The 23,118-nt window shown below is 38.1% G+C and overlaps 1 protein-coding gene across 19 annotated transcripts in view; it reads right to left on the bottom strand.

Moving 5' to 3' along the window:
* SYNE1 (spectrin repeat containing nuclear envelope protein 1) overlaps positions 1-23,118 on the bottom strand; it is a 289,195-nt gene that overhangs the window by 78,205 nt on the left and 187,872 nt on the right. For 17 of the 19 annotated variants that reach the window (XM_071435338.1, XM_071435390.1, XM_071435430.1 and 14 more), the window contains 9 exons: positions 22,515-22,701; positions 21,142-21,281; positions 17,538-17,732; positions 16,364-16,504; positions 11,693-11,860; positions 10,785-10,946; positions 9,474-9,668; positions 5,891-6,064; positions 3,919-4,110 (listed from right to left, as the gene is read on the bottom strand). In XM_071435338.1, coding sequence (XP_071291439.1) covers positions 3,919-4,110; positions 5,891-6,064; positions 9,474-9,668; positions 10,785-10,946; positions 11,693-11,860; positions 16,364-16,504; positions 17,538-17,732; positions 21,142-21,281; positions 22,515-22,701 — 1,554 coding nt within the window. The remainder of the gene's footprint in view (positions 1-3,918; positions 4,111-5,890; positions 6,065-9,473; positions 9,669-10,784; positions 10,947-11,692; positions 11,861-16,363; positions 16,505-17,537; positions 17,733-21,141; positions 21,282-22,514; positions 22,702-23,118) is intronic. The other 2 variants (XM_071435375.1, XM_071435419.1) reach the window with 2 other exon arrangements.

Raw genomic sequence — 23,118 nt, 5'->3', positions numbered from 1 at the left:
CTGCTTCTAAAAACCAGCCTTCATCTGCAAAGGATGGTGCAGCTTTATCTGGCAATGTAGGGATTCAGTGGCTTGTTTCTGCCAGGATTTTTATCTAATTAAAGCAATTTTTAAAATCTAATTGAAAAGGAGAAAATTCTGGTTGTCATTCTGGTCAATATTGATTTATCAGTAAGTACATAACTCTATGTTCGGCAGAAACACACTGGGTAAACAGCAGATGACATGATATGAACAGCAGAGAAAGTAAGAGAGAGCAAACCACAGAATGTTAGAACAGCACAGCAAAAGCAACAGTTCCTTCTATTCATATTTCTACCATGTTTCTCCAACATGAGTGATTAGAAAGGCTTTCTGTGTAAGCAATGCAAAAAAGAACAAATGCCTCAATAGCTCAAAAAAATGTTTTATCAACTTCTTGGCTTCCAAAGTCCATGTTAGCTGAAAGTTTAAATAATTTTAGCAGACAGTGTATTCAAATGTAGGTATTTCAACCTGCTTGGCCTTATGTTAAAGACAGACGTGTAGGTCAGGCTACTTCGATGAACACATCTCTCTGGACTTATTTAATATTATTTGCAGTCATGTGATGATTGTAGTGCTTGCACCTTTTTGTTTTTTTTTGAAAGGTTCAGGATCTAAAGCTGGGGCTTAATACCTCTCCCATTTTGTCTATATATTTAATTTTTGTAGTATCCCTATTATGCCCATGATTCAGCCTTTATTCTAAATAGATTAAGACTGCCAAATGGTTCAGCAACTCTCCTAACCACAGACACTCTGCCTTCCAGGTGACATTTCTCAAATCAGGCAGGGTAGGTGGGTGCCTCACCTGGTGCTCTTATGCTAACAACTGAGAGAGGCCTCTGCCACCAGTGACCCTGGCACCAGCCACTGAAACAGCAGAGTTTAGCTAAGCAGTAGAAGGCTAGGGGTAAGATTTTAATTTTGGGGGATGATGAGTGTACTGAAGTTGAAAGGACTGATTAGAGGATATAAACTGTTAAGAGGTGCAAAACAAAAAAAGAAGTATCTGGTGCTGGAAAGAACTATTAGCCCTTGCTTTATGAAATAACTTTGTTTCACTAAGGTTCCAGTTTGCAGGTAAACTCTGATACTTTATTTTGTAGGAACAAGTTTCTAGACAAGCTGAAATTGGAGTGTGAACAATGTTATTACAGAGTGTCAGACTGGGCAAAGAAAATAGTATGTGAGAAGTAAAGAAGATCTGAAATTATAGCTTTTCTATTACAAATTAGGAAACAGACAATGTTTCTGTAAATTGTGGGGGGGAAAATCTGCTTAGTTTTATATACGCTAGGGACCATAGTTATTCAACTTGTAAATTTCTTTAGAGAACAGTATCTAGTTCTTCCTTGCATTTGAGTGTGCTGGTTGATTTCAGTTACATTTTGGGTCTCTTTCTCAGGGAAGAGGACTGAGAAGATACAGTTTTGGAATTATACCAAGACATAATTAATAGTCTCATGGTTCCTGCAATATCAAGGAGTGTAAAAGGGGTTGTGGTATTTGTTGATGCAATGAGGTCTTGCAAATATCCTACTGTACAAACTTTTTTGATCAAAAGCATTTGTGAACCAGATTTTATCATTGACAAATTACAGAATGTAAGTTTGAAAAAAACCCTTATGTTTGCATTTACAGTTGCATTTTCATTTGAAGTCTGTCTGAAGGAACTGTATTACATTTCCTTTAAACAGCCAGGGAAATACAAGCTTGAACCTGTCATTCCCAGCTACTGTCCAGTCTAGCACAGAAATAAATGGAAAATCCCTGAAGAAGATTGTGATGAAATTGATCTTTCAAAGGATTTCGGAATTATACAAACTTATATGAGGTACACTTTTTCTTGTGACACTGGAGTTGTTCCTCCCCTACACACCATTTGCAATAAAAAGTAAAGAAACACTCTCTGTTTTGTTGAGGTTTTTTTACTGCAGAATCTGTTCTACTTTGGTTTTTAAGGAGTCTGTGTTTCATTGCCCCTAAACCAGAGAATAAACAGTAACAGACACAATATTTTGTGTGTTTCAAAGTGCTGCCTTTGGAGACAGCATAGTCTGGAACACTCCTGTTGCAGCATGTTTCTGATTAGTTTCACTACTTTATTTTATGAATAAAGCAGTTGGTCACCAAGTCACCTTTTCTGTATCACTAGTTACATTCATTAACTAAAATCAGAAGACAACTGAAATTGTTCCAAGAAAGTCAGAGAATCTCATACGGACTCGTAAAAAGCCTTGTGCACAGGGATAACAGACAGGCTGAAATATGCTTTAAGGAAAATATAGCTCAGTCTTTATAATACTCTTCCAGGGCTACTTGGGAGGTTCCTTCTTTTGGAAGGAGGCTGGTCTATTATGAGGTTATCAGAACATCTGGAGACATGTAAAAATCTGAGTTTTTTACATGCATGAACAACAGTGCTGTTAGCTTGCAATATTTCTCAAGGTTAATACTGGCATTGGATAGAATTTGGGGCATCTGATGCTCTTGGCCTCAGTCCTCAGTGTTTAGAACATGACATTATTGAACTTTTCATCTGAAAAAAAATTGCTCAGTGAAGATTAAAAGATGTTATACTGCCTGTGTCTATTTTCTTACATGATCTGTAAATGAAGTCAAAGAAAGACCTGAAATACATAAAGAAACTTGAGTCTTGCATTTATGCACCATCTTAAATGATTCATTTTCTACATCTGGAAATTATTTTGTTGTTATTTTAGATTTTAGAAGATCATCCAAAAATCTGTTTTAAGAAGTAAACTAAATCACATCACTGTATTGAAAAATATTTTAAAGTATTTTAAAATTTAGCAAAAAACTTTGTGATGCCTTTTCACTTCACAGGTAATATATGAGAACAAAGTATTATGTGCCCACATCGTGTTGGTAACTTTTCATTTGCCTAGTCATGAGGTTTAATAAGCAAGAATAATATTAAAGTTAGTTCATCTTAGAGGCAATAGGAAGGAATACCTGTGGGGGGGAGTCTCCTTTATTTTTTATTTCTCTGTTTTTCTGAAATCATGTGAAGTTTTAAAGCTATGCAGTTGCTTTGGACTAAAAATAGTTCTCAGAACACCAAGTGACTTTTCAAGCTAACGTCTCAGTAGACTTTAATCTGCATTACAAGCCAGAAATCTTTGAAGCTTATCATGTTTAATTTGCACAGCAAAGCCAAGAAAAGAATTAAAAGAAAAGGGGGGGAGGGAGTCACAGCAGGGCAAGCAAATTCAAAACCAGTCAGTCACATTACATGGTTGGGTTTCTTGTATGTATTCGGTTCTCCACGTGCTAGTTTGACCTAAAGAATGACCAAAAGCAACTGTTAAATACAATGTATTAGTGGCAATGAGCAGACCAAAGCTGCTAAGAATAGAAACCTAGGGCAAGACTGAGGTTAAATGAATTTTTGCTTATATAATGTTGTATTTGGTATATTGATGCCACCAAGTATTAGCCATAATTAAAAATGTTCCCTTATGTTATCTGTTCACTGTGTTGTGCACACCATGAAAAAAAAATATTTAGGATCATTCTTTGGTTGGGGAGAGTAATCGTGCCCCAGACCATACACAATCTAAACAGACTGGAAACAGGAATAGACTATATCCAGACCAAGCTAACCATCTATCTATTTTATTATTGTCCTTTCAGTGAAGATACTGAGGTTAGGATAGCTTTACCATAAAGCTGTGTTAACTTGAAAATTATCAACTAAAGTTTTCTAGACAGCTATTTATTTTGGAGCTATAATTCCATTTACTAACTAAAGATGAATAACTCAAACTGAATCAGTGCAACACTTTCACTCTTTTTTCCCAGTTGCATAAAGTTGCTATGAAATCCCCAAACTCCTGCCCACCATGAGAACAGCTGGAAGGAGCCACTCACCCGAATGTTGATCTGTTTGTCGTGGAGCACCCTCTGCAGCTCTAGAAGGCTGCTCTTCAGTGTCCTGAGCTTCACAGCCAGTTGCTCTGCCTCGTCCTTGGTGTGAGCCTTCCCTTCCATAAGCAAGTTCTCATTGTGCACAGACAGCTCTGACAAGGCTACCACCTTCTGTTCTATTTCAACCAGCATGTTCTGCAGCAGCAAAAACAAAGACCCGAATTCATACATTTTCCAGCACTTGTTTTCAGGCAAGACCACCTGTGGCCTACCTCACCCGTGTCCAAACTAAGAGAAAGTCAGATTAGCATTGCTTTGCCTTCCAGTCCCATTCAGAGTTCTTTAGAATATACTTGCAAATGTTTGTATTTGCCATTTCAGCTTGCAACCCTTTTCAAAATAGGAAATTAAAAAGTTACTTGAAACAAATAATTTGTTGTAGAGGAGATGCTCTTTATTTGCATATTGAAGGTAAAGGCTAAGAAGCGAGACTGACATCCATTGGTGACAAGAAATGAAGCACGCAGCCAGAGCTACTTCTTTCCTCTTCATTCATTTACACGTAGTCAAGTGCTTCCTACCTCCTCCTATGTGTTGCTCTGGCTGTGTTGATAAGCTTCTCCTGTCACTATTTGCTCTTTCTGATTGGTGCATGACGGACTTAAGGATTTCTGTATAATCCTCTTTCGTCTAAAGAGAGACTTAAAGTGACAAATCTCTGGCATGTTTATTCTCAAAAGCTACTTCCCTGACATTCCATTAACCATTCATGTATTAGAGACATTGTGCATATTTTGATCTCCCAGATTCAATGCTCAAACAAGTCTTGCTCAAAAACCTAGCCTGACATGAAATGCTTTCGTTTCCATAGCAACTGTCAAGTATGAATTTAGAAATATTTCTCCTGAAGGAATACGTGCAAAATAAGATAGCCAGAGCTTCTAAAAAGCAGAAAAAAAATATATAAAACTTACTGCATTAAAGTTTTGAGAAGCAGCAAAAGAAAAGCAGTATTAACTCTTCCACAAAGTTAACTTTTCTTTTAGAGTTTCCTACAGAGTCTATTAAAAAAACACTACTTTGTTAAAGTTCATAGGGTTTATCTACATACAACAAAGGGCTCTCAAGGACAGGTGATGAAAGGACTCTTCAGATTAAGCAGACTGAAAATTCCAATGATGAACTATTGTCAGTGGAAATTCTTCAGACTTGCAAGAAACTTAACTCTCATTTAGCCTAAAATAATTAAGGTCATCATTCTTTAATAAGAAAAGTGTTCTTTTGTCCGTCTGTCTATTGTCTCTTTTGTAATTTTAATTATAATGATCATATAATTCTAAACTATCATTTAAAATAGAAAACTCCCAATAATTTGACAACCTGGATTTTATGAAGGATCTAAGTCTTGTTAATAAAAGTATTTGCAAAAATTCTTATTGCAGCAACATGTCCTTCCTTGGTTGTTTTGGTACTCTGAGTAGATTAACCTTCAAGCCATAAAACCATCACATACTGATGATTATCCTTTATTTTTGCATGTATGTAAGGATTTTTCCTGAAGAAAACACAGCACTAGTGCCAGTATGTTCTTCAGCTGGAAAAGGACATGTAGGAAAGTACACTGCAGGTGTTTTCACACCTGTCAGGTGAGCTGTTCAACAATATCAGGTTAAGGGGAGCAAAAACAGTAATTGAAGTAAATGCAATGCCTTTAAAGCTAAACATAACTACATCTGAAAGATGTGGAACTTCAAATCTTTCTGCAGTCAGGACATTTTGTTTTCTTACTGCTACGTTCACATGGGCTTTCTAAAGTGCTGTTTGCAATCTCTAATGAGAAATTAGGAACAAGCTATATTTTGTTTCACAAACCTTTGAGGAAGCTTACTGAACATACAGAAGATGCTAAAGAGCTCAGAAACTTCTCCACAAACATGCTGGCTCATTCAACTCAATAATTGTCTTAATATTTTACCTGACAGTCTACCAGCTGTGCTTCCATGTCCATAGGTTCCTCTGCAGGAAGCAGAGTGGTGTCCAGCGTTGCTCGGGTACTGAGTAGCCAGTGGTCAAGCTCATCAGCTTCACACCGGTACCTCTGGAGAGCCTGCTCCTGCCGCTGTTCTTCGAGCTGCTCATTCAGTTTTTCCTAGAGGTACAAATTATATTTTACTTTTTAGGAGAAATAAATCGTAACAGTCACTTCTAAAAAGTTGTTCCTCTCTATTTTGCACAAATCCTATGCAGGATTTCTAAGATATATTAAGACCTATCTTTTAAAAAGTATTATTTCTTTCAATTGATGAGTGTGTTTTTCTGATGACTGAAATTCTGTTTCAGTTCAGCCACTTTATTTCTACTTTCTTCAGTAGAACTCTGCTATTACAGCTTTCTAAAGGCAAGGTCTTTTCTGCCTCCTTTTGCTGCTCTCCTGTGGGTTTCCCCACACATTGATTCAGTTTGCTCAATCAGTGCAGCACTGTTTGCTCAGGAAGAAAGATGCACATGAAGAAAAGGAATACACAGAGCTGAGAGTGCGTTGCTGGGGAAGGAAAGCAACTTTGCCTTTTATGGCAGCAGGCTGTTAGTCAGCTTTACTGTCTCAAGAGGGGCACAAGAAGGGTACTTCAAGGACCAAACAAGTATGGGTGGGGCCTTGGTATAGTCACATGGGTAAAGGGAAGCCTAAAGAGCTGTCTACCTTCTCTGGCCTCTCAGAGGATCCCTGAGCCATGGGGAGTGGAAGCTTCACTAGCTTCAATGGCTGCTGATATCACAGCAACACAGATGCCCCAGGTCCATCCATCAGCTCATCCATCCATTGGAAAGACAGGGAGTGATCACCAAGTCTTGCTCACCCTCATCCCATATGAATCTGAAAACTGACTGAACAGCTGTGGCCAGGGCACAGTGATCAGTGGCACAAAGTCTAGTGAGTGGACAGTAATGACCTCAAAAAATTTGCTAATGACACAAAATGGGAGGAGTGGCTGATAGTCAGAGGGCTATTCTGCCATCTAGGTGGACCCTGAAAGGCAATAAAAATGAGCTGACAGGAAGAAAGGAAAGTGTGAGGCCCTGTAGCTGCAGGGGAGCAACCCCCTGCACCAAGTATAGGCTGGAGGCTAAGCAGATGGGAAGTAGCTTGGCAGAAGAGAAGAAGGGGTGTCCTGGTGGACTCCAGATTGAACATAACCCAACAATGTGCAAAAGAAAGCCAGTGGTGTCTGGAGCTGCTTTAGGAGTGTTCTCACCAGGATGATGGAGATGATCCTGCCCCTCTACTTAACACTGGTGAGTCTACACCTAGAGTACTGTGTCTAGTTCTATGCTCCCCAATACAAGAGAGACACTGAGTTCTGGAGAGAATAGAGGGGATTTCGTGGATAAAAAAACAAATAGGATGGTCAGAGGATACTTAGTATCAGATAATGTAAAACCTAAGCATGGTGCAAATATTATGGAACAGGGGGAAAAGATTGAATTCGATCTGGCTGGAATGGAGTTAACTTCATTGCAGCCTGTGCAGTGCTTTGCAGCTGTGGTTAAATCTGTGCTGATAACACAGCAATGTTATGGCTACTGCTAAGCACAGCATAAAGGCTTTCTATCTGCCCCTGACAAAGGCCAATAGGCTGGGGATGGGCAAAAGGCTGGGAGAGGAGATAGCCAGGACAGCGAATCTGAACTGACCAAAGGGACACTCCACGCCAGATGAGATCATGCTCATCAAAAAAAGCCCAGGGAAAGAGAGGGAGAGGCAATATGGTAATGGTGCTCATCTTCCCAAGAAACACGTGGTGAGCTTTCCAGGAAAGTAGCTAAACATCTGCCTGCTGATTGGGTAGTAGGGAATAAGTTCCTCATTCCCTGCTTGCATGCGCAGCTTTTCCTTACCCTATTTAAGCTGTCATTATCTTGATCCATGATTCTTTTTGTCTGCCTTCTATTTTTAACCATCTCAGAAGAGAGGAGTGAGGGTGGATGTTTGGCTGCTAGCAGGGTCAACCTACAACACTTTGTAAGGAAATTCAGATTCAAATGTTCAGGGCAACTTCATCACATGGAGAAGTGTTTGCACAGCTTTTCTGCATGTTCAATTTCAACTTAAAAATTAAAAATTGCTTTTAGAACAATTTAAAGAATAATGATAGTTATTAGAAGTCTTAAATAATCCAGACCTGAAGAGTTCTCAAATGCTAGTTACTTGAATTAGGTCCACAGAAAGAACAATATTACCAGTCCACATCCTCACCAGCAAAATATTTTCATCAATTATTTTACCTTCATTTCTACATTTACTTCCCTGGGGTGTTCTGTAAGATTTTATCTGTGAAATCAGAGCTATGAAGTACACAGGTTAAATTACTGCATGTTGTCCACATATCTTATATATTTCCTAGCTAGGATTATTAGGGAATACTTGTGGTATAGTGTCAAAGTATCCTAACCACAGTTAAGAGTAATATACCACTCATGCTTTATCTTGAAATTATTAGTTAGCATTTCCTAAGCACTACCAAGATGTTTGTTAGATCTTGTATGGGGTGCAAGCTATAAACAGCTAGATCCCCTATTCTACTTCCAACCCTTCATTTTAAATTAAAAGCTATTTTTGTTCTGGGAAGGAAAAGCTTAGCACAACTTTGTTATTTTAAAACTAAGAAAGATATTTTCTAATGACCTGTTCACTGTCCTAGGTGACTGGTCAGAACTAAAGCAGCTGAAGCACCCTGAGACTCTCCTGTAATCCAGTGTCTTGGTTTAAACTCAGCTGGTCACTAAGCACCATGCCTTAGATGCACACAGCCAATTCTCACTCTGCTTCTCTGAATCAATTGATGATGGAAAATATGAAGGCAGTAGTTGCTGTGTTTGTGAATTCACTGCTGCAGTCCTTAACAGTACAGTAATAAAGCTGCCCTGAAGTGTTCAAAGTAGCCAAACTGTAACAAGCTTTAGCATGATTGCATGTTCTCACCTGTATAACATAGGCAGCAACACTCCTATTTGTAAAGAGCTTGTAAAAATCCCCTTAGTATTAAAGAATTTTTAGTAAAGTTGGTAGGCAAAGAAATAAAAGGGTGCATCCTCCATGGAAATCACTGGGAAGATGAGAGTAGACAACAATGCAAAGATTTGGAAGAGGAGCTGTTTGTTGTTTAAGCTTTCCTCTTCTCTTGTCTAGCAGCTTGGAGAGGTGATTCCTCAAAAGTATATTGTAGACAATGTAATTTTTAATATCTGTGTTTCATTTATGCGCACACACACACAAATATATATATATATACACACACACATATATATGTGTGTGTGTGAATGTGTGTATATATATCTCCATATGGCTATATATGAAGCCAGAAGAAACTTAGAACATATATAATATTTGTGTGTTCCAAGTTCTTGCTGGCTGCTCATCACTTAGCACTAAGATGAGGGGCTCACTAAAAAAAGAATGGTTATTTATTACTGAAAGGAATTGTGAGAAATAAGCAAAACTGAAAATTGCTTTTTTTTTTTACGTTGACTAAAAATATTGGTGATGTTTTTTCTTGTACCTCTAATAGCTGTCGTTTTCCTGATGCCTTCATTCGAATCGTGGCCATTCGCTCTGCCAAGACCGTGAGGGTGGACTGCAATGCCATTTGATCAGCACCTTCCACATCCAGTGGTTCTGAAACAAGCTCCTGGGCCAATGATGTCTGAAGCTCACTGATTTCTTCTTGCAACATTAAAATCTCATCCATCAAAGCCTATTAAGAAATGAGAGCAGAGGATGCATTTGCTTTACTTACCAGCAAGAAGGAAGTATTTCAGGAGACACAGACTAAATATAAAATTCAAGACAACTATCTCGAGGAGCACCAGGAACACAAGAGTAGAGCAGACCATCGCTACCAGCATGGCAGAGATGGTATTCTATATAGACGGAGTCCTGCTTTTAGAGGCTTGAGTCAGGATCAGGTATCTGGTTACTTAAATATGCATTTAATTACATATCTTGAATTTCAAGCATATCACAAGGAATTATTTTGGAAATTGGAAATCCATTCTTCCAATAAATTATGTGTAGGGCATTCTAGTATTCACAGTGAAGATGATGAAGAAGTGAGTGAGTGTGTGTTTGGAGAAAAATAAGGGCATGTTTCAGCTTCCAGCCTAAAACTTTCTAACTGGATAAAGAACATCCAGCAATAGATGTAAATATTTAGAGATTTATTCCATGGTACCATCCTTTTAGAGTATCTTGAAACCTGGTTCATAGGATAAGTAGGAACTTATTCTGCACCACGGAATAAATCTCTGAATTCCGACAGATTAGATGGGTTCAAGCTATCAGATAGAAGGCTTAGGTGATTACAACTCAGACCTATATCAGATGCCTTACTTAATAAAGCATGCTTTTATTATTCAGACTTCCCTTGTGAGGGAGTTTTTGATATGTTTTGTTTAACGAGGTGAAAAATGTATTTTGATCAATATATAATGCATCAGCATTAGTTATGATTTTAGTAAATTTGGCAACATTATAAATATTCTTCAGCAATGATGCTGAAGAACAGTATGTATAGCTGTCATTGGACACAGTCTTGGACAAAAGCTTTTGCTGAAAATTTCAACTGGACAAACTCTTATGATCTATTCTATTTCTTTCAAAAAGGCTCCTTATTAAAAGAATCCCCATCACACCACCTTTAGAACAGCAGGAAGTCAGAAAGGCAAGACATACAGTTAACAGAGAAGGTTCAAGCAACAAATGCATGTGTTTGAGATATCCAGCCATGAAGAAGGTTACTGTCTAAAAAACAGAACAAAAGATATGCAGGCAATGTGCGCTCTTCCTATCCTCTTCACATAAAAGATTTTACCTGATGTTCAGCCATCTGGCTCTCTGGGCTTTTGGCTGGTTCCAAACTCTCATTTAGTTTCATTTCAGTGGTCTCCATTTTTGTGGATATAGACTGGAGTGTGTCCTGATATTTCTGTTGACGCTCAAGAGCTTCATAGAGTGTGCGCTGCTTTTCACTGATCTGAAAAAGAATGGGAGGTATAAATTCTGCTATTCAGTCTGCTTCATATGTCTCTAGGCTTAAGACACTAAAGCAAAAAAACAACAACAAGTTTTCAAGAGTATAAATTACAAAGCAAAACATCCATATTAAAAATATTTATTTGCTTAAAATTTCATCAGTAAAATTCTAGGTTCTGCTGCTTAAAAGAAATAGATATTAATAAAGCAGAGAAAATCTATGCCCATTCTCATGCATTATTTTAGATTTCATGCACTTGAACATGGATGTGCACTACTTGCTAGACACATAGCTACTAATACCCCGAAACAGCTACTGTACTGAAAGGAATTAAATTTTTTAGCATGTGATCAAGACTCTGACCATTCTCATGCATCACTGAATGATTATGCTGCAAAACTACACACAAATGTGTTGATCCAGTACAAACTGGACAAACTGGATTCTGGGTCTTCTTTAGCTACTCAACCAAAATGACTGGATATCCCTACTAGATTATGGAACACAGTCTGTCAATAGTCAATATTTCTGAAGCCAACGAGCAGCTTTAATGACTCTTATTTTTATTAATGGAGGTCCATCTTGCACAGGCTTTCAAACAAAGAACAAAAATAATATATCCCAACTAACAATTAAAGTTACCATTTGAAAACCAAAACTGCAGGGAAGAATATATGTGCCAGCGATTTGAATTCTATTCCTTACAAGCTAGACAACTATTTTGAAGTCTCCAAATGCAAACTTACCACATTTTTCAGTGTTTCCCAAGAACGCTGCAAATCATCCAATTTGGCACTAGCAGATGATTCTAAGCCAGGTTCATAAAACTCCTGGGTGGCTGAGGTGCTGGGATGAATTTTAGCAGCTTCTGTCTGCAACTGTTCAGCAGATAAGGCTTGGTAATAAGCAATGTCCTACAAGCACGAAGTACATTATTGCACTTTCAAAAAGAAAGATACTGCATGCTATCCCCCCAATACTGCCCCACTGCATATGTCCATTAAAATAAAGCCCACAAAGCCAAAACAACCAGGAAACCTCTTTAATAACAAGGTAAATCAATATTTAATAGTAGCAGACTGAGCATGTTTTGGACCTTCACTATGGTGAGGATTTTGGATGCATTTTTTTCACGTTCATATTAGCTAGGTGGTGCAGAAGGCAACTGTGGACAATCACAGAAAGGCTGGGAAGGGAAGTGCTGTAAACGGGAGTGTTGTTCCAGCACCATTACAACTACACATGGGGGAAAACCCATCACAGAAGACAGCAGGTTATGGTACTGTAGGTGGCAAATACCAACCTAATGAACACTATCACAGAGAGAGCAGCAAAAGAACCTAAAAGGAATATACTGAAGGACTGGTAAATGAGGCAAGAAAGAGTATGAAGCATCAGCTTATTGTAAGCTTTCAAACAAACAGGGAGCCTCAACTAACTTATAAAGGATATTCAGAAAAGGGACCAAAATTGCTAAAGAAATGGGAAAATGTCAAACCACCAATGAAAATTCAGAGTGGAATTATTTCTCACCAGAAATTCTATACTTAGTGTATGGAGATTTCTTCAACTGTTGCAGATGACAACTGAAAACATCTACAGAAAATGTAGAATTAAGGAAACAAGTACAGTACCTATACTTAGGTCAGGAAAGCAGACTTGATGACAAGGATTATTTAAAACTGAAATCATGTATGACAGTTAGCACTACATTATTTGGGAGGTGAAAAATGCTGCCTCAAGGGAGGGTGCAAAGCAGACTCAGTGGTGCTTACTGACAGGAACAGAGGCAATGGGCACAAACTGAAGAACAGGAGATTCTCTCTGAATACCAGGAAATGCTTTTTTGCTGTTAGGGTGACTGAGCACTGGGACAGACTGTCTAGGGAAGTTCCAAGGTCTCCATCCTTAGACACTCAAAAATCAACCTGAATATAGTCCTGGACAATCTGCTGTACATGGTCCTGTTTGACAAAGGGTGTTGGGCGAGATGATCTCTGGAGGTCCCTTCAACCCCAACCATTCTGTGATTCTGTATAGATGTATAAAAGTTAGGTACTAAACAAGACTAATTCTGGGGTACTAGAGCTCAAAGTGTAAGAAGGATCCTAATTTGGAACAGAATGCAAATGTGTTATCTAATACCATATGTGAACAAAACCAGACAAGCTCTGGAAGAGCACAGAAACCAGATCACTCCCATAAAACTGACCAAAAGTGTATGATTAGGTACTTCTTCAAAGACAATAAATGGGAAACTTAAAAAATTAAATGATGAAGTTGTTATAACGTCCAGGAGCCAGCATGGAATAGGTAACAGCTTAGCACAGCATTCAGGACTGCAATTTCAGAATTTTTCACTCTGACCACAAGTGATCTTTCCAAGTAATGGTGAAAAATTGCACCAGTGGAGATAACTTCTCATTTTGCCTTGCCTGTAGCTACTCTCCAGCCCTTTGCCAGTCCCTCTCAAGACCAATGCTTCTGTGACCTCTTAATATGGTTTTAGAATAAAGGGCTTGTTTACACAGAGAGGGAAAAGCAATCCCTTTCCCCATCTTTCCAACTGCTTTGTGGAGTATACAACATGGCAGCTTCTCTTTGGCAGAGCTTTCACGCCAGGACAGAAGGAATCCAGATGCTCATGCAAGTAAAAGATTCTCTTGCCCCTATAAAGGCCCTAATATCCCATGGCTGTTCTTATGAAAAGTAGCCAATGAACAGTAGTCAGGTTTTGTTGTTAGATGCAGTGACAAAAGGGTGTGTTTAGATTTTGTAAGATATGTAACAAGGGCTGATGCAACCTAGATGAGTATTCGTAAGGGAGAGAGAAAGAATCCTTAAGTAGGCTGTGTACAAGGAAATAGAAAAGCATTTAACAGTGACCCACTGGATAAGACTAAAATCACAGGATCAGCTGTTGCCTACAGGGCATGGTGCCAACACTTCAGCTTTTCCAGTTCAATGCTCTGCACTGTGTATCAGGAAACCAAGTTTTAAAAGGTGTTTTAAAATTTTAATCAATTATATCTTTGGGTAAGTGCAAGGAGATTTAGCCTCAAAGGATTCTCATTCGGTACTGCAGCACAGATGAAGGGTCTGATTTTGCTAAACATCAAAATTATCTGTATTTCAGGTCTGTTAACATAATATTTAATATATTATGAAATTACTCAGTGTTTCCAACATATACACCTTTATAGTTCCCCTCACCATGCTGTTTTTGGAGGAGTTTCAGAAAAAACCCCATTTTTTAACTTATATTAGTGCTAGAATTGTCACTTTCTTGTATTTCTGGTCTTGTTTTAATCTATTTCAATATCTGCATAATTTTCACTAATAAGCAATTGGCACTTGTTTTATATTTTCATTACTTGTTAGAAATGTAAATAAAGTGTGTAGATGTCTGAATTCAGACTAGCTATGTTTCACATTAAGAGATGCTAGGAAACTGTTGAAACACTATAGAGAGTTTTTCAGGATGAATTAAAAAGCAGTCTTAAAACGTAACCTTTCCTTCCCCAATTGCCTCTTCAGAAGAGTTTTACATTTTTTTCCGAAGACTAAACTCATGTTATTCTTCACTTTCTGGAGTTCATGCTCACATTTTTTTCTAGTAGTTTGCAGATGATTTTCCTGTGGGAAATTAGTTCTTAACTTTTGCTACTTTTTAAAACAAAATATTTCTAAATTTATTTTCCTGATTTGCTTTAAAAATACAAAATGTTTATAACTTACATTTGAGCTCCTAGTTCACTAATGTCTAAGATACTGTTTTTTAACCAACCTTTTCTCCTGAGGTCTCCCTGGGCATTCATAATGAACAGCACTGGCAGTTTCATAGCTTCTTTAGTCCTAATCTCATGTGAGTGTGAACCTAAGAATTTTGTAAGTAAACCACCGCATTTTGGAACATTCTTCCGCTGGTTGTTTAATACATGCAGTTCATTTCAACATTAACCACACAGAAGAAAACTTCAGCTCTAAGTTTTGAGATTATTATAACAGCATCAACTGTACCTTTCTCAAAAATCTTCTGCTAAACGAAAGATATAATATTTTTCAATTTTGCCCTAATAAATCACTTATTCTAAATCATGTATTTTGGTGTCAGCTCATGGTGCAACAGCATGTTCACTGTGTTTTTCTTATTGTCTGAGTGACTGGAACTGTTTGACTTGTTTTACATTTTCAGAGAAAAGTAAAGAACTGACATAAGCTTTGTTGATTAGAAAGCAAGCTGCTTTTGGTCCTTTACCTCCTTCATTAGTTAATGGTGTCATAAGACTTCTATGTTGAAACATATAAATGCCTTTCTACTGTAAGTAAACTTCACAGGGAACTTTCTGATTATCTAAAATGATAGAAAACTAGAAAAATCCTTCTTATGCATTATACAACACTTTTTAGTATGCCATTGGTGATTTTTTCACCACTCTTATTATCCTACTTTAATATTTTTTCTTATGTATTGTATTTAGCAACTTCTATATCACCATATGCATTTCTGAAATTAGCAGAAGGAATCAATGAGCATCTTGCTCAAACTTGCCTAATTCTACTCAGCAGTGCAACACAACACATTCTAACCTTCAAATCTGCAGTGGTCAATTTTGGAAGCAGTCACAAATGCAAAACCAACCAATCAGCCACAAAATCCAGAACATGATGAATTCAGTGAGATGGTGATGGCTTCTAAAGTTCACTTCTAAACTTCCAAAGCATAACATTTTATGTGTGACTTTATGTGTCTGATGCTCAATGTGCTGGCTTAATGTTTACATTTTAATCAATACTGACACTTGCTGTGTCAGTATTGATTAAAATGTACACTTGCTCCTCCTACAAGAAGTGTAAGAGTTTTGATTTAAAATCTAATATCTGTAATTTCACTGATCTGCCTCACTGGTGCTTAAAATAGACTGCCATGGAAATGAAAAATACATGAAAAAAACCCACATGAAAGTTAATAACTGAAATGATATTAAGTAGAAGATACCAGGCTGTGATTTCAGTGCCAAAATGGCAATTGTACAGTAAGATAGATGGATATGGACATAATGCAATGTTTCATTATGGGGAGTACAAAAAGGCTTTTTTTCTCAGGATGCAAGATTCCATTGAGTACTACCGAGAAAATAAAAATTATGATATAAGTAGAAAATACTGGTGACACTGTAATTGTCACTTAAAATTTACTTTTAAAAATAATGAATAGCTGTAACACTGGCTTTATACAATTTCAATACCTGTATCCATTTTGAACCAGAACCTGAAGGTTCAGTTTGGTAAGAGGTTAAGCTTCAGTTCCTTGGAGCTATAGTTAAACATTATTTCAGAGGATTAAATAAACCACCTGTGGAATGGAACCATGCATGTCTGAGATAAAAGCTGAATGAATGCCAAGAGAGAGGTACCTGGTTAACAGAAGCATCTGTATTAGCCACAGGTGAGGGAGAGCGACAGGCAGGTGGAGAAGAAATCTCACTGTTGGTTCCCTCCTCCCCAGACTCCTCAGTGACAGGGGAGAGCAGCGTGTGACAGCGACCAGCAGTCATCTGCCACAGGAAAAGCAACCCCAGAGCACAGGAAGAAAATCAGTTACCTCAGCTGAGGCTTGACTTAGACTGAGATCAAAACAACACATGGCCAGAATTACCACGACATTAATTAGTCATGCTTCATGCTCCTACATTTACCAGTTTAGAAATCTGTTGAATAAATAGTCTCATTTACTTGTCATACTTCAGTATGAAAATGCTCTCCTGTACCCTAATGGATTTTAAAAGACAATGTAGAGCAAGCAACTCAATAATAACAAATTCAGGTTTGCCTAAACATCTTCTAATACGATCTCTGCTGCGTACAGAAATACTATGGAGAGCTACAGAATACTGGACTATTTGTCTCAGTATCCAGGTCCAGTTGGAACAACAAGGAACAGACTTGAAATATAAAATACACACAACCCAGTATTCAAATGTAACCCCCTTCCTTCCCCAATGGTGCTATAGAGGGATAAATCCTGAAGTCTGACACTCAGATGAAAATCTCAGTAGCATCAACAGAATGTTTGTAATGAGACCCAGTTAGGAACAAACAAAAGCAAAGTCAAACATGGGGCCTATGGCAGTACTTAGACAGTTTTCATTTCCAGTACACTCATCTGAGAATACAGCAGCATACTGTCAATTATCACATCAACATTTTAATGTGTGAAAAGCCTATACACTGCAACATCTAATGAAATTGTATTTATTCTGGTTTTATTTTATTCCTGCAACTCATCAATTTCTTAGCATTTGTACTTGCATGCTGGCAGCTACAAAATAAAAAGCACAATATTTGCATATTATTGCTCACAAATTTCACGTATTTGTCTGTTAAATAACTTCAGCCTTTATCAACAAGTCTTGAGAACTTACATAAAGTAAAATACAGAAAAGGGAAGCTGCAACTTGTTTGGTTTGCCACACTACAGCCATTTCAAAAGGTAGATATGAGCTGTGGCAATTTGCTGCACAAGGGTGTTGTAATGATGCAAGAGGAAGCAGCTCAGATAATGAGTACAGTGACCAAGGCATTGCTTACCATAACCACCGAGGGATGAGTGGCGTGTGCTGGCAGCAGGTCTGAATCCAGCTCCTCCATTCCCTCGGACAGCCCCTCCACTTCTGTCACTGTCAGCAGCATGGTGGCATGTTTTGCTTTCATTGTCAGCATCTTGCACTTGGAATTCAGAGAAGCAATTTGCTCCTGGTATCCTTTGATCTTCTGAGCCAGCTCCTGAGAAAACATTTTTTTCCCCTAGTGCTGATGCAGCCGGGAAGGGCCACAGGACCGGCAGCATTTCAGCTTCCGCGGCGGAGTGAAGCTGTCTCCTCCCAGCGCAGCCAATACCATGGCAGCGCTGCCGCTCTGCTGACGAGCAGGATGTCGCCAGCCGAGGGACCCGGCCCGGCGCGTCCGGCCGCGCTGCGACACCGCCGAGCGGAGCGGCGGCCGCCCGAGACTCCGTGCGCGCCGCGCCGCAGAGCGCAGGGACGGACGGACCGACCGACCGACGGACGGACGGCTCACGTTCGCATCCTGCCTGGAGCTGAGCCCACCTCTGTGAGCTGCACGCTGCAGCAAAGGGGAGCGTCTCTCACTCTTCCTGCCCCATTTCCCCCCGCCCCCCATCTATCTCCATTTATCTGAGGAAGATGAAGCTCCCTCGCACAGTGCGTGCCAGGGAAATGAGGTCATGTAGTGGCCACAACTGCAAAAAATGCCCCATTCAGCTCTCACCAGAAAGAATGAATTGTCCAAACAATAACTCACAGGGTCTAACAGGCTCAAAAGTGATAGGAACAATCAGTCACATAATAAGATTAAATGCAGACTGTATCGCTTTTTGTCACTGTTTGGATAAGCTGTATTTTAATCTCGTTTTAGTTTTGTCTAAGTCTACTGAGTTAAAAGCTGAGCTGCACAGGACTAACCTTTCTTTAAAAAGAGGGAAACTAGCATAAAGTAGACTATATTTTAAACTATTGAGGGTTTTATGCTTAGGAAATGGTGTATTTATGGCCAAACACCATCACAAGCTTAAGATTTTTAGACAAGAAAGATGAAAATGAATAGCCTATGACTATTATGACTATTCACATGTGTCTTGTCTTCTCTCCTACCATATACTGTTGCTCCATTCAGTATCCAGTTTCAAAGCTTTCAATTAATATACTTCAAATAAAAAATGGTAGAAGTGTTTCATATTTCTGCTGAAGCTATCATTCCTGTCTCCTTAGATGCTCCGTAACAAGTTAGAATTTTGATCTAAGAAGTGAAAACATTTGTATAAGCTTGCCTGCTAAATTGATGATTATTTTTTCAAGTATATATTTCTGCTTAATTTTATGTCTCCTTTTACTTCTTCAAAACCCACAAGTTTTCAAGGAAAAATAGCAATAGGAGTTGCAAGATACAGTAGGCAGAATAATATATTATTACAATATCTTTTCAAAAGTAAATAAGACTACTGCTTCAGGCTGATAAATTAGAAGACTTTTTTTGGTTGTATGACATTTTCAGTAAGAAAATTCTTCAAAATTACAATTGATTACAAATGAGTGTTCTACACTCATTGCAAGAAGTACCAAGTTAGGAATTAAAACAGCTCAAAGACTGAGGATGACACTTCACTACTTGAGTTTCAATGGCACCTTGTCACCACCTGTCATGTTAGCAACAAAAGGGCCTCTCTTTGGTGCTCCAGAGCTTTCCTTGGAGACTAAGAAAAGTCTTGATTATAAAACACCAAGCAGAATAGTCAAAAACCAAGCTGCAATCAAATTAAGCCACAAATTTAATGGCTAGCAGCTTGAATAGTTATCTGCTCTTTTGCAAATTCCAGTCATTCACAAATGCTCAATAAATGACATATCTGAGCCCCAGCAGAAAATTACTGTCATTCAGTATACTCTATTCCCTCACATTACCAAGTGCAATGACACTTGTGGTATTAGTGTCCAATGCACTGAGTATCTAAAATGTCTCTTTCAACTGAAAACAAGGAAGAGTAAGCAAAAATATGACTTGAAAAGAAAATTTAAAATAATAAAGCATCTGATAAAAGCAATGTCCCATGAGGTTTTGTGTTTTCCATTAAAATAATTCTCAAGTATGAAGATACTTGCCCACATTCTTCTCTGAAATTCTAAAGAAACACGGGTCAGTAGACATGGTATCTACTTACATACATGCATACTAATACAAACTTCCCAAAAATCAAGATGTAATTTCCTTCTACTATCTTCCTTCCTCTTATTTTAATTCTAAATATAGCTAATACAAAAGTCCCCTTAAGTTCTTTTACATACAGCCTTTAACAGGGGATGTGGTGACTGATATCTTTTAAAATTAATAAGATATCTAACAAACATCTCAATAGACTTGACTTTTGAAGTAGTCTAATAAGATATGATTCAGAACATTCACTTCATGTTATGCTTTTTCACAGGTATTTAGCAAAGAAAACGTGAGCCAAAAATATGCAAAAAATATGCTTATATGTTCTGGCTGATCCCAAAATGTGCATTATCATAAAGCTGCTGTCTTGCTGCAGATGCTCAGGACCACTCCTAGCTACTAAACTTGCTCAAATGTACATGAAACTTCAAGCTGCCCCATTTTTAATTCCTTCCTGCCTGCAGCATTATTCCTTCCTCCAGCAATATTACCCTGAATCACTGGTCACTCTCCTGCATTTGCTCTTCCAGAATATTTGACTAGATAATAATAGCATTATCAATTCAATACTAATAAAACCTAACGTGCTTGTATATAAAAACTGCTCTTGAATTTATACGAAATAACACTTGTAACAACTGTATAGAAAACGAGCAACACATGTAACATTAGGCTATATTACACACCCGGAGGGATGGCTTTGATTCAAAGGCAAAGAAATGGTGCCATCTGGTGCCAGAAGTGACACACAGAGCTCAGTGGTGCATTTTCTATCCTAGGAATTTCACAACGGACAGGTGGAGGTGAAAGGGGCTCAGGAGGAGCTCTCAAGCCAGCACAGCAAGAAGGCTGCACAGAGACTATTGTGATTTATGCAAGAGCTGTCAATCCATGAGTTTATGGGCTGGACCCGCAACTGCACAACACAAAAATCTTCCCCACAAAGATTTTTAAAGAAAACTTTGGAGTGAATGATGCAGCCTTCCTCCAAATCTATTGTGGGGTTCCTTAAATTCAAGTCTCTTGGTATTCTTTACAGAATGTGACTGGGATGAAAATGAGCAAGTACTTTAGGATATAAATGCGTATATGTACAAGTTCTTTAGGATATACATACGTACATATGGATCACCAAACTAGTTGAGATTAACTGACCAGCTGCTGAATTTTGACTTCTGGGACACTCCTCAACCAAGTTCTAATGTTAAATATCCCTTAATTATGCAATTTTTTTGTTTATCATAATGCTGCCCGAGGTTAGGATACATCTAACTGAACAAACAAATGAATTGTCCACACTCTACCAATAGCAGGAGCTCCCTCTCTGGGATTAAGCCTACCTGCTCAACTAGCCTTTAGAAAAATCTGAAAAGCAACTCAACTATGACTATTGCTTATGAAAAGTTGTCTGTGTCAGCGAGTTGCCATTGAGCCCAATGTTTTTGATGCATTTTGAGTCCCATACCTCATTCCGTGAAATCTGGACCTGGAGTTCCTGGATGTTGCTGGTTGCTATTGGCTTGTCCTGGATCTCGCGATGGGCGCTCTCGATCATCTGCTGCAAATGTTTCATTTCCTGCTCATATTGCTCATACTGAACCACTGCTTCCTAGAGAAGGGAAAAAAAGATTGAGTGTCTACATGAAAATTAATTTTCACTTAGTCTAAGCATGATAGATCTCCCTCATGAAGTATCTGGCACTCACATCTTGATAAGCAAAGCAGGAGTATAGTCAGGAAAATATCTATTCATAAATATTGTGAATTGCAATGATTTGAATGGTTTCATTTAATTAAATATTTCCCAAATCCACAGTGCACATAACATGATATTTTAGATTTCTGATGTAAGGTGCTGTAACTTCTGATTCCAACAAGTACCTGAACCAAACACAGCCACAAGAAGATAGCCTTGCTTAGTCTCATTGTTTTGTTATAAAGCATTTTCATCTGCTTTTTCACTTCATGTGTTCATTTGTGACTCTAAGAAAAACTTAGCTATTACAGAAAATACAACTGGGAAAGGATTATGAAGATTGACTCAGATAATTATCGTACCAATGTATCATCAGTTCTTTCTATCATAGATACATAAGCAGTTTGTCTAACCCATTTTTTAAATTTTCTGTGTAGCCTTTCTTGTATTTAAGCATCATTAATTATCCTAAACCATCAACTCTCTTCTGTTATCCAACTTGAAACTTCGTAGTTGCACCCTAGCCTATGGAATAGGCTATGTATATTCCTATCATTAAACAGCAGAGGAGAAAAGCATATTCACTTCATTGGAAATACCTTTTACATATTTAGTTATAAATCCAAATAGTCAAACAAAATCTAATTTACTCGTACTTAGCAAAACTTGAAAATACAAATTTAATAGACATCGAATGACTCCAAAATCAGAAAAAAATATATAAACTATAAACAAAGAGAATAAAAATAATTATTTTTATACCACAGTTAATTAACTCAATAGTTTTTAAGTAATCTTCAGAAGCAGCTGATGTTATATGTTATATAAGTTTTATTAATTGAATATATGTCTTATAAAATTAACCTGCATTCAATTGTATATTAGCTGTTTGTCTAGTTAATCCTAACAGCATTACAAAAATCATAGCAATATCAGGGAGAGAACTTAGGGGAGACTCTGATGAATAATCAACAATTAACATGGTCATGAATATTAAAGTCAGGAATAACAGACTAATGAGGAAACTCCTAATGGTGCTACAGAACAGAGGAGTGCACAGAGATATGGAATTCTATGCTTTCATCACAATTAGTATGCTGCTGTTCAAGTTCCTCTGGGCGGTGGGTGGGATGGGGCTGCACTTGCCTGCATGATGTTGCACTGCTGGATGGCCGTGTGCTGCAGGCGGCTGGCCTCCTCCTGCAGCCGCAGGGCGCTGTGGCACAGGGGCAGGCTGGTGACCACCTCCTCTGGGATCCGCAGGGCACTCTGGCACTCCTGGACTGCCTGAACCTTTGGCTTCAGGGACTCCATCTCAGACAGCAGATGCTAGAAACAAAGTCAGTGCCACAATAAACCAATTTTTTTCAGAACTCCCAGAGCATTTCATGCAGCCAAAGAAAAATGATGGTACATTCAAGCAACAATAGAAAAAAATTATTATCTATTTTTTAACTTGCATGTAATTAGAAACACTTTCTCTGGAGTTGATCAATGTCAAATGAGAATAATGATTATATAAGCAAAAAGCCCATATACTAGATATAAGAATAATAAACTAAAAAGCATAGTTGTACCTATTTCTAAGTGTCCAAGTAAAAAAAGTATTTCTATTAACAGATTTGAGAAAATAGATTTACCAATTCCACAAATCGAAGCAGCACAAGAGTAGTTTATATATACTTGCATCTCAGTGTTAAAATCTAAGTGGAACTCCTTGCTGTGACATAGAAGCACATTTTCAAA

This window comes from Agelaius tricolor, unplaced genomic scaffold (genome assembly GCF_023055355.1).
Source record: "Agelaius tricolor isolate 1412-34295 unplaced genomic scaffold, bAgeTri1.0.p SCAF_1, whole genome shotgun sequence".
Taxonomy (NCBI): Eukaryota; Metazoa; Chordata; class Aves; order Passeriformes; family Icteridae; genus Agelaius; species Agelaius tricolor.
This window is presented reverse-complemented; position numbering and strand designations above follow the sequence as displayed.